The 12,855-nt window shown below is 42.5% G+C and overlaps 1 protein-coding gene across 23 annotated transcripts in view; it reads right to left on the bottom strand.

The window, feature by feature from the left end:
* XYLB (xylulokinase) overlaps window positions 1-12,855 on the bottom strand; it is an 84,472-nt gene that overhangs the window by 70,019 nt on the left and 1,598 nt on the right. For 20 of the 23 annotated variants that reach the window (XM_045386467.3, XM_045386468.3, XM_074031700.1 and 17 more), the window contains one exon: window positions 12,637-12,719. The exons of the other annotated variants lie outside the window; for them this stretch is intronic. In XM_045386467.3, the coding sequence (XP_045242402.2) occupies window positions 12,637-12,719 (83 nt within the window). The remainder of the gene's footprint in view (window positions 1-12,636; window positions 12,720-12,855) is intronic. 23 annotated transcript variants of the gene reach the window in all.

Below are 12,855 nucleotides of genomic sequence, written 5' to 3'. Positions count from 1 at the left end.
TAACATAGACCAGAAACTAGCTAATCAGATTACTGATCTCTGACAAACTATTGTATGGTTGGAAGATCGTGTAGTTAGTTTAGAATATAGAATGCAGTTACAATGTGATTAGAATACTTCTGATGTTTGCATTACTCCTCATCTGTATAATGAAACAGAACATGAGTGGGAAAGAGTTAAGAGACATTTAAAGGGTCATACTGGAAATTTATCTTTAGGCATTGCAAAACTGAAGGAACAAGTATTTCAAACCTCTCAGGCACATCCCACGCTAATGCCAGGAACTGAAGTGCCTGAAGGATCTGCAGACGGATTAGCAGCTATTAACCCATTAAAATGGATCAAGACACTTGGAGGCTCTATGACTTTAATGATGATTGTGCTTTTAATCTGTGTTGTTTGTCTTTGTGTAGTCCACAGATGCGGATCCCGAATCCTGCGAGAAGTAGCCCACCGTGACAAAACTGCCTTTGCCTTTATCACTTTGCAAAAACAAAAAGGGAGACATGCTGGAAAAAGGCCCTAAGGCTGTCATAAAAAGGCCTTAAAGAAACTGGGCATAAACAGGATTTCTGCAGCAATGTGACATGCTCATGATGGCTATGACACTTACGCTGGAGGTTGCTGGTTTACCGAAATAAGGGCAAGGAACACCTGGCCCACCCAGGGTGGAAAACTGCTCAAGGCATTCCTAAACCACAAACAATGGCATGAGTGATCTGTGCCTTAAGGACATGTTCCTGCTGCAGATAATCAGCCAGAGCCTGTTTCTCTGCTCCTTGCTAAGAATGCTTTGTTTCCCATAAGGAATGCTTTTAGCTAATGTATAATCTATAGAAATGATGTTTATCACAGGCTTACTGTCAATAAAAATGTGGGTAAAACTCTATTCGTGGCTCTCAGCTCTCAAGGCTGTTAGCCCCCTGATTCCCACACTGCACTTTATTTCTGGGTCTTTGTCTTCATTCCTCTAGCGCCGGTGGGTTGGGGTCTCCACAACCGAGCTTGTCTCAGTAAGTGGGAAAAAAGGAATCTTTTGGGGGGTGATATAAATATTCTGTATCTTGATTGTGGTGGTAGTTTCACAGCTATAGGTCTATGGCTGTGAAATACATTTAATTATACATTTTTAATGGATGGCATTTTGTGCATAAATTATACTCAATAATATGGATTTTTTTGGCTGGGTGCGGTGGCTCACGCCTGTAATCCCAGCACTTTGGGAGGCCAAGGCAGGTGGATCACAAGGTCAGGAGATCGAGACCATCCTGGCTAACACAGTGAAACTCTGTCTCTACTAAAAAGACAAAAAAAATTAGCTGGGCGTGGTGATGGGCACCTGTATTCCCAGCTACTCGGGAGGCTGAGGCAGGAGAATGGCATGAACCCAGGAGGCAGAACTTGCTTGCAGTAAGCCGAGATGGCGGCACTGCACTCCAACCTGGGTGACAGAGAGAGACTCCGTCTCAATAACAATAATAATAATAACATGGATTTTTTAAAAAAGATACTACTAGGGAAAAAGAGGAAGAGAGCAACAAAATTTTACTATGGACAACAACAGTTCACCAAAAAATGTGGCCTTTACAAAACAGATAAAAACTGTAAGCAGACATTCTGCCATGTATTTAACAAATTAAAACTGGCATTTCAGCTGGGCACGGTGGCTCACACCTATAATCCCAGTGCTTTGGGAGGCCAAGGCAGGCAGATCACCTGAAGTCGGGAGTTCAACACCAACCTGGCCCATATGGTGAAACCCCGTCTCTACTAAAAATACAAAAATTAGCCAGGCATGATGGAGGGCACCTGTAATCCCAGCTACTTGGGAGACTAAGGCAGGAGAATTGCTTGAACCCAGGAGGTGGAGGATGCAATGAGCTGAGATCGTGCCACTGCACTCCAGCTTGGGCGTGACAGAGCGAGGCTCTGTCTAAAAAAAAAAAGAAAGAAACCACACACACACACACACACACACACACACACACACACACACAACAAAACTGGCATTTCCAGCTAAGAAGGAAGACCAGAGCTACCCCATGCCCCAAAAGCACCAGACCCAAATGGTTTCACAGAAAAATTACACCACACCTTTAAATAGCAAATATTTCTAATACTATTTAAATTGTTGTAGAGCGCCCAAAAAGAAGGAAAATTTTTCCAGTTATTTTAGTGAAGTAAATATAAAATTGATACCAAAACCTAACCAATACTGCACCAAAGCACAAACAGCAAAAGGAAAAAAGTAGGAAAATTAGACTTTATCAAAAGTAAAAACATTGCTTCAAAGGATCATCAAGAAAGTGAAAAGACAACCCATGGAATGGGACAAAAATTTTGAGATCACGTATCTGACAAGGGACTTGTATCCAGAATATATATTAAAAAAAAAACTTTTACAACTCAATAATAAAAGAGAAATAGTACAGTTTTTTTAAAAGGGCAAAAGATCTTAATAGACATTTCTCTAAAGAAGATATACAAATGGCAAAGATACTCAACATCATTTTCATTAGATAAATGCAAATCAAAAGCTCAGTGAGATAGCATTTCACATCCACTAGGATGGCTGTCATCTGTAATTAAAAAGACAGTCAATAATAAATGTTAAGCAAGGATGTGGAGAAACTGGAGGCATCATCTACCAGTGGTAGGAATGGAAAATGGTATAGCTACTTTGGAAAACAGCTTGGCAATTCTTCAAAACGTTGAACATAGAGTTCCCTTGTGACCCAGCAATTCCACTTTTAGGTAATATACCCAATAGAAATGAAAATATATGTCCACACAAAAATGTATACATTGTATTAGTTTGCTCAGGTTGCTGTAACAAAATACGATAAAGTAGATGGTTTAAACAACAGGCATTTATTTTCTCACAGTTCTGGAGGCTAGAAGTCCACAATCAAGGTGCCAGCAAATTCAGTTTCTGGTGAGGGCTCTCTTTCTGGCTTGCAGACAGCCACCTTCTCACAAGGCCTTTCCTTTGTGCATTTGCACATGAAGTGGGATAGCACTGGGGTCTCTCCTTCTTATAAGGAAACCAGTCCTATCAAATTAGGGTCCCACCCTTACAACCTCATTTAATCTTAATTATCTACCTAAAGGCCTCACCTCCAAATACACTGTCATGATGAAGGTAGGCTTCCAACAGATGAATTCTGGGGGGCCACAATTCAATCCATAACATATGTGGATGTTCATAGCAGAATAACTCACAATAGCAAAAAAGCAGAACAATTCAAATGTCCATCAGTTGAATGGAAAAACAAACTGTGATATATCAGTGCAATGGAATATTACTGAACCAGAAAAAGGAGTGAAGTACTGATATATGCTATGACGTAGAAGAACTTTGAAAACATTATGCCAAGTATCTGGTTCAAGTTGGTATTTGAAATAAAGAAAAAGCTAGGCCGGGCGCGGTGGCTCACGCCTGTAATCCCAGCACTTTGGGAGGCCGAGGCGGGCGGATCACAAGGTCAGGAGATCGAGACCACGGTGAAACCCCGTCTCTACTAAAAATACAAAAAATTAGCCGGGCGCGGTTGTGGGCGCCTGTAGTCCCAGCTACTCGGGAGGCTGAGGCAGGAGAATGGCGTGAACCCGGGAGGCGGAGCTTGCAGTGAGCCGAGATCGCGCCACTGCACTCCAGCCTGGGCGACAGAGCGAGACTCCGTCTCAAAAAAAAAAAAAAAAGAAAAAGCTATGAAAATTTTTTAAAAAGAAAACATTGTGCTAGGTAAAAGAAAGCTGTCACATATTATATACATTCATGTCTATGAAATGTCTAGAATCAGCAAATCCAGAGATAGAGAGTGGACTGTGGTTGCCACTACTGGCAGGAGGGGGACTATAGAGTGTATGCTAATTAATACCGGGTTTTCTTTCCAGGTAGTGAAAATGTTCTAAGATTACATAGTGGTGATGGTGACATGGTTCTTTGAATATACTAAAACCATCAAATTGTACATTTTAAAAGGGTGAATTTTATGGTATGTGAATTATATTTCAATAGAGCCAGTATTTTCTTTTTTTCCCCCCACTTTTTTTTTTTTTTTTTTTTGAGACAGTCTTGCTCTGTCACCCAGGCTGGAGTGCAGTGGCACTATCTCGGCTCACTACTAACTCCACCTCCCAGGTTCACGCCATTCTCCTACCTCAGCCTCCCGAGTAGCTGGGACTACAGGGGCCCACCACTATGCCTGGCTAATGTTTTGTATTTTTAGTAAAGACAGGGTTTCACCATGTTAGCCAGGATGGTCTCGATCTCCTGACCTCGAGATCCGCCCACCTCAGCCTCCCAAAGTGCTGGGATTACAGGCATGAGTGACCACGCCCAGCCCCAGTATTTTCTTTTAAAAAAAAGATACGAGGGAAACAATTATGTTAGTTAAGGAAAAACACATTTCTATGGCTTGATACAGCTGAAGTTTCTTTCTCACTCACGTAAAGCACAATTGGTAGGGATGAGGAACACGAGTGGGGAGTGGGGCGTTCTGCTCCACGTAGTCATTCAGGAACCAGGTTGATGGTGGCTCTGTCATGTGCCACATGTGCTTCCAAGGTTGCTCTGGATACCCACATCAGCCAGAAAATGGGAGAAAAGTCAGAGAAGGAGGTTTTTATGGACTAGGTCTTTTAGAGGCCTGATCACATTTTCTTATATTCCACTGGCTAGAACTCAGTCACATGGTTGAACATAACTACAAGCAAGACAGGAGAGTGTCTAGGAAGAAAGGGAAATGAGTTTGGAAGACAGCTTATAAGCGTCTGCTAGAAACCTCCCTTCCCCACTTACAGTAGTAAAAGGAAAAAATAGTTAGAAATAAATTTAAAAATAATTATCTACATTGGGTAGTTTTTGCATTGTCACAAACCACTTCAAAACTTAGCGGCTCAAAACCATTAAGCTCACAATTCTACTTGCTATCATTGGATAGGGCTCAGCTGCGCTCACTCATACATCTGCAGTCAGCTAACGGTAGCTAGAAGGCTCTGCTTCATAGGTAGCTAACAGCAGCTAGGGGCTGGCTGGCTCTTAGGTGAAGAAGTTGGGGCAACTAGGCCACATATGTCCAGCTCTCCAGCAGGGTAGCCTGAGCTTGTTCATTTGGTGGCTGGGCAGAGTTCCAAGAATGACAGCAGAAGCATGTAAGGCTGCTTGAGGCTTAGGCTTAGAACTGGCACAATGCCACTTCCCCTGTTCTACTGGATAAAGCAAATCAACAGGTAGGGAAATGACTCCTCGATGGGAGGAACTGCGGTCACATTGCAAAGCGTGTGGGTACAGGGACGGGTGGAGTATTGTGGTCATTTTTGCAATCTACCAAAATGAGCAAAATCTGTACGTTACACATATTAAAACACATGTGAAGTATTCAAAAGAAGACTTGAACAAATGGAAAGTCATAACATGTGCTGAGACAGGAAGTCTTAATCTCATAAAGTTGTCAATTCTGCCAAGTTAATTTATAAAGATAATATGATCTCAATAAAAATATCAACAACAGGCTGGGCGTGGTGGCTCAAGCCTGTAATCCCAGCACTTTGGGAGGCCAAAGTGGATGGATCACCTGAGGTCAGGAGTTTGAGACCAGCCTGACCAATTATGGTGAAACCCCGTCTCTACTAAAAACACAAAAGTTAGCCGAGTGTAGCGGTATGTGCCTGTAGTCCCAGCTACTCGGAAGGCTGAGACAGGAGAACTGCTTGAACCCGTGAGGTGGAGGTTGCAGTGAGCCGAGATCACACCACTGCACTTCAGCCTGAGCTCCAGAGCAAGACTCCATGTCAAAACAAAAACAAAAACAAAAACAAAAACAAAAAACAACAATTTGGCTTTCTGGAACCTGAAAAGCTGATTCTGAAGTACATATTGAAAAAGAACAAGAAAGAATAGCCATGGAAACTCTGGAAGAAAAAGAGAACAATCAGAGGGGACCAACAATTCTAGATATTAAAACATATTACAGGCCGGGTGCAGTGGTTCACGCCTGTAATCCCAGCACTTCAGGAGGCCGAAGCAGGCGGATCACCTGAGGTCAGGAGTTAGAGACCAACCTGGCCAACATGGCAAAACCCCGTCTCTACTAAAAATACAAAAATTAGCCTGGTATGGTGGCGCATGCCTGTAATCCCAATTACTCAGGAGTCTGAGGCAGAAGAATCGCTTGAACCCAGGAGGCAAAGGTTGCAGTGAGCCGAGATCGTGCCACTACACTCCAGCCTGGGTGACAGAGTGAGACTCCATCTCAAAAATAAATAAATAAACAAACAACATATTACAGAGCTGGGATAATTGAAACAATGTGTTACTGGCTTATGAAAAGATCTACCAACTCATGGAACAAAAAAGAAAGCCCAAAAATGGACCTACGTGAACACAGAAAGTAGCACATGATAAGGCTCACATCTCAAATCATGGAGATAAAGATGGACTTCTTTTTTTTTTTTTTTTTTTTTGAGATGGATTCTCACTTTGTCACTCAGGCTGGAGTGCAGTAGCATGATCTCAGCTCACTGCAACCTCTGCCTCCCAGATGCAAATGATTCTCCTGCCTCAGCCTCCCAAGTAGCTGAGACTACAGGCACCCACCACCATGCTCAGCTAATTTTTGTATTTTTAGTACAGACAGGGTTTCAACATGTTGGCCAGGCTGGTCTTGAACTCCTGACCTCAAGTAATCCACCCACCTCAGCCTCTTACAGGTAAAGATGGACTTCTAAAAACCCAGTTGAGGCTGGGTGTGGTGGCTCACGCCTGTAATCTCAGCACTTTAGGAGGCAGAGGTGGGTGGACTGCTTGAGCCCAGGAGTTCAAGACCAGGCTGGGCAACATAGTGAGACCCTATCTCTACAAAAAAAATACAAAAAAATTAGCTGGTCATGGTGGGGGCGCACCGGTGGTTTCAGCTACTTGGGAGGCTGAGGAGGGAGGATTGCTTGAGCCTGGGAGGCATAGATCGCAGTGAGCTGAATCATACCCCTGCATTCCAGCTTGGGTGACAGAGCCAACTCCTGTCTCAAATAAATAAATTAAATTAAATTAAAACATGGTTGGTGTTACAACAACTGAGGAGTCATCTGGGAAAAATTAAAGTTGGATACAAATGTCATACTATGTACCTGGATAAACTCCAAATATTTTTATGTATGAAAGCTGAAATCTTACAAGAAATAGATAAAAACATAGGTGAGTTCCTTCATAATTTTGGAGTGAGAAAGGCCTTTTAAACTATGACTCAAAATCTAGAAGCAATAAAAGAGACTGGGAAATTCAATGACATAAATATGTGTGTGTGGCAATAATAGCAACAACCCGGCTGGGTGTGGTGGCTCACGCCTGTAATCCCAACACTTTGGGAGGCCGAGGTGGGCAGATCACGAGGTCAGGAGATCGAGACCATCCCGGCTAACATGGTGAAACCCTGTCTCTACTAAAAATATAAAAAATTAGCTGGGCGTGGTGGTGGGCACCTGTAGTCCCAGCTACTCGGGAGGCTAAGTTAGGAGAATGGTGTGAACCCGCGAGGCGGAGCTTGCAGTGAGCAGAGATCATGCCACTGCATTCCAGCCTGGACGACAGAACGAGACTCTGTCTCAAAAAAAAAATAGCAACAATCCATAGCAAGTCAAAAATCAAACAAAATCTGGGAAACATATTTGCAATTCATTTAACAACAGAGGGAATTCCTCCAATATATGAAGAGCTCCTAGAAATTATGATAAGAAATGGATAACCAATCCAAGAGATGATAGGAAATAGATAACCAATCCAACAGAAAAATGGGCAAAGGACATTAAAAACAACTTCACAGAAAAATAAATTCAGGTAGCCCTTCAACATATGAAAAGATGCTCAACTTCACTCATAAGAGAAATGCAAAGTAAATCATTATTCACCTATCGTATTGGCAAAGAATCAAAAGCTCAATAACCCTCACTGTGCTGGCTAGGCTGTGGGAAAACAGGCCCTGTCATGTGTTAGTGGTAGGATGCAAATCAATATAATCCCTATGGGAGGCAATCTGGCCACATCTCCTTGAACCAGCAATCCCACTCCCAAAAATTTAACTTACAAATAAATTGGCACACATCTGCAATGACATATGTAATGTAATCTACTATATTATTTTTCATTGCAAATAAGTCAGTGTCCTCCATTAGGAAATGGTACATCTACACAATGGAATACTACACATCTATAAAAAAGAACACAAAAGTTTTTATGTATTGACATGTAAACACAGCCACAGTATTGTGAAGTGAGTAAAGCAAAGTACAGATCAGTGAGTATAGTATGCTTTTTCTTGTGTGAAAGGAGGAAAATAAGAACATTCACACCTTCCTATATTTCCATGTAAAAACACTGGAAGGAGCCTGGCACAGTGGCTCAAGCCTGTAATCCTAGCACTTTGGGAGGCTGAAGTGGGTGGATCACTTGAGTCCAGGAGTTCAAGACCAGCCTAGGCAATACGGTGAAACCCTGTCTCTACCACAAAAGTGCAAAAATTAGCCATGTGTGGTGGCATGCACCTGTAGTCCCAGATGCACAGGAGGCTGAGGTGGGAGGATCGCTTGAGCCTGGTGGAGGATGCAATGAGCCAAGATCGTACCACTGCACTCCAGCTTGAGGGACAGAGCCACACCTTGTCTAAAAAAAAAAAAAAAAAACAAAAAAAAAACACTGGAAGGATACACAACAAATTAAAGTCATCTGTAGAGAAGGGATGGAGGGGAGAGATGAGCTCACAGGTGGGATTAAGACTTTTCACTGTTATATGGCCAGGCGCAGTGGCTCACGCCTGTAATCCCAGCACTTTGGGAGGCCGAGGTGGGCAGATCACGAGGTCAGGAGATCAAGACCATCCTGGCTAACATGGTGAAACCCTGTCTCTACTAAAAATACAAAAAATTAGCCGGGTGTGGCGGCAGGCGCCTTTGTCCCAGCTACTCGGGAAGCTGAGGCAGGAGAATGGTGTGAACCCGGGAGGCGGAGCTTGCAGTGAGCCGAGATTGCACCACTGCACTCCAGCCTGGGTGACAGAACAAGACTCCGTCTCAAAAAAATTAAAAAAAAGACTTTTCACTGTATACTTTTCATTTGAGTTACATATCAAGTGCAATGTAATGCCTGTTAACAATATAAAATATTTTTTATTAACATCACCACTTTGGAAGAGAATGTCTTAAGAAGTTAAACATATACCTGCCATATGATCCACTGTACTCCTGGTATGTCATTTCCAAGAGAAATGAAATCATATGTCCATGAAAAGACTTGTATGCGACTCTCATAGCCCTTTGCTTATAACAGTAAAAAAGAGAAACAACCCCAATATCCCTCATCAGGTGAAACCAATTGTAGTCCATCCATACAACATCATACAATGAAATACTACTCGGCGATAATAGGAACCAGCTATTGGCACATGTAGCCACATGGATGAATCTCAAAACCGTGATGTGAAATTTTAAAGGTTTTAAAAAAGAGTACATAATTATGATTCCATCTACACAAAATTCTAGAAAATACAAACTAGTGATAGAAAACACATCAGCAGTTGCCAGTGGGTAGGGGTATGGGGAAGGAGGCACGGATTGCAAAGAGGCAGGAGGAAATTTTTAGGACATGGAAATACTCATTATCTTATTTTGGTGATAGTTTCATGAAAGAATATAGATGTTAAAGCTTCTAACTGTATACTCCAAATACGTACAGTATTGTACATCAGTTATACCTTAATAAAGTTGTTAAAAAAAAAAAAAAACAAAACCTCACAGTGTAATTGAGGTGATGGGGAAGGAATGAACTAAATCTATAGGTATCTGGTTTAAAATATCTTGAAAATATAACAGAAAAAAGCAATACCGTATTTTGGTTATGGACACCTTTTTTTAAATGTTCAGTGGAGAGGATTGACTTATTAAATGGAAGAGAGACAGAGGAAGAGAAAATTTTAAAATTTTGAAAGACTAGAAGTCATATAGGGTATGTTCTCAGACCACAATGAAATTAAACTAGAAATCAATGACAGAAAGCTGGAAAAGCTGCAGATTAAACAACATACTTCCATACTTCTTTTTTTTTTTTTTTTGAGACAGGGTCTCCCTCTGTTGTCCAGGCTGGAGTGCAGTGGTGTGATCTTGCTTCACTGAAACCTCCACCTCCACAGTTCAAGCAATTCTCCTGCCTCAGCCTCCCTAGTAGCTAGGATTACAGGTGTGCACCACCATACACAGTGCCTGCCACCATGCCTGCCACCACACCCGGCTAATTTTTTTGTATTTTTAGTAGAAACAGGGTTTCACCATGTTGACCAGGCTGGTCTCCAACTCCGGACCTTAAGTGATCTGCCTGCTTCAGCCTCCCAAAGTGCCGGGATTACAGGTGTGAGCCACCGCACCCAGCCTAAACAACATTATTCTAAATAATCTATGAGTCTAAGAAGTCTCAAGAGAACTAAAAATTATTTTGAACCAGAAAAAATGAAACTATAACTTATCAAAATTTATGGGATGCTGCTAAAGCATCCCATAAAAAGCATTTGTGCTTACAGAGAAAATTATAGCATTAAATGCGTATATTAGACAAGAAGGTCTTAAATCAATCCTCTAAGCTTCCACTTCAGGAAACTAGAGAAAGAAGAGCAATTTAAACCTAAAGCAAGCAGAAGAAACTAAGTAATAAAAATTAGAACACAACTTGAAGAAAACAACAGGGGAAAATCAACAAAACCAAAAGTTGAACTTTGAAAAGATCAATACAATTGATAAAACTCTAGCCAGGATAACCAAAGAAAAAAAGAGACAAGACATAAATTACAATGTCAGAAATGACCAACAGCAAGCTATCATCACTACTGGTCCCATAGATCTCATAAGGAGGATAAAAGAATATTATGAACACTATAGCCACACATTTGACGGCTTAGTTAAAAAGACCAAATCCTTGAAACATACCAACTACCAAAAGGCAAACCATGCAAGGCCTGCAATAATAAAAAATGTGAGAAAGCAAGATGGCTTCTAACCTCGACTTCAATGGGCCGCATTAGCTAGGGGAAGAGAGTTGGCAACACAAAGGTGATGGGTAATGAGAGGCGCACAAAGGGCCAGCTGGGAAGGCTTCAAAGAGGAAGTGTGTCTGAAACAGACAGGGAAGGACACTTTTACCAGGACCTCACAGGGTGCCTCAGAACCAGCAAGTCCACAGTATTACAGACTGAATTGTGCCCCCTCTGCCCCCAAAACTCATATGCTGAAATCCTAACCCCGAGGGCCTTAGATTGTGATTATTTGGAGACAGGGCCTTTAAAAAGGCAATTAAGTTAAAATGAAGTCACTAGGATGGGCCTTAATCCAGTATGATTCGTGTCCTTATAAGAAGATTAGGATACAGATGACACAGACACCAAGCACTCCTGCACCGAGTGACCATCACGTGGAGACACAGCAACAGAGTGGCCACCTGCAAGCCAAGAAGAGAGGCCCCAGAGGAGACCAAACTTCCCAGCACTTTTAGACTCCTAACGTCCAGATGTGTGAGAATATAAATTTCCACTCTTTAAGCCACCCAGTCTATGGTACCTTGTTACGGCAGCCCAAGCTGAACTCATGATCCTTCTCTCCAAAACCCATTCTTTCCCACAGTCCGACATCCACCCTGAAGGACAGCCAGAAATCCCACCCTTACACCTCACATTCAATCTTGTAACAGGACCTGTCTATTTTACTACTCAGCTCTCTCCTATCCATCATTTCATACCCGGATGACCTGCAAAAACCTCTTCAATAGTTCTCCATGTCCATTCCAGTCATGCTCTGAATCCGTTCTCCCAATGCCCCCAGAGAGATCTTTTCAAAACACAAATACAACCTGTCATACCTCACCCATACCCCTACCCCTTATGGCCCTTAGTGGCTGACCACAGCTTTTAGAATAAAGACAAACTCTATACCATGGCCTATGGAGCTCTGCCCAGCCTCCACCTCTCTCTCCCCAGCCTCACTGGCTTTCTTCAGTTGCACGAAGGAACGAACGATGCTCTTTCTTGCCACAGGGCCCTTGCACATGTTGTTCCTTCTGCCTGGAATGCTCTTTCATCACCTGGCCAACTTCCCTTCCATCGCTTGGCTAACTTCACTCACTCTGATCTCTAGCTTAAGCACCACTTCCCTAGAAACCCTCTGGGACTTGCCCTCCCAAGTCTGAGTCACATTCCTTATAATAAGCACTTGGAGAAGTGAGTTCCTTTCCTTCAGAAGCCTTCTCAGAGTTTATAATGAAACACTCTTTTGTGAGAGTCTTTGTTTGATACCAGTCTCCACTACCCAGTGGGAAGCTCTGGGAGAGCAAGGACCATTTCTCTTTTTGGTTCACCATCAAGTCCTAGCACCTGGCACAAAGTAGGTCTCAACTGATGCTTACTGCATGAATGGATGAATGGAATTATGAATAGGGGAGATGGCACTCCCAGTATGGGAAAAAAGATACTTGAAAGGTCTGCTGAGACCACCATTCCTGTAGTTTAGCAAAGCCTGAACAGTGCAGTCTGTGAATATAAAAGGTTGTGGGAGAACCCCAAAACCAACACCCACATCACACACGCATGCACATCAGGTACATACCCAAATTCTGGAAGGTCTCTGTCAAAATGCACACTTTCCTCGTAGAAGACATTCAACTCTGCATCAACAGCAACAACCTTTACCTGGAAGGCATTTTAAAAAATGAAGTGTAGAATTTTCCTCAGCTTCTACACTGGTCCAGGGGATACTAACATCACCAGATGAGGCCCCACACCCTAGGAGCAGTTCAGCCCAGAGACCTCCTTGAAGGCAGGGCTG

The sequence above is a fragment of the Macaca fascicularis genome, chromosome 2 (assembly GCF_037993035.2).
Source record: "Macaca fascicularis isolate 582-1 chromosome 2, T2T-MFA8v1.1".
Classification (NCBI taxonomy): domain Eukaryota; kingdom Metazoa; phylum Chordata; class Mammalia; order Primates; family Cercopithecidae; genus Macaca; species Macaca fascicularis.
The sequence above is the reverse complement of the archived record's forward strand: the minus strand, read 5'-3'. Positions and strand labels throughout refer to the sequence as shown.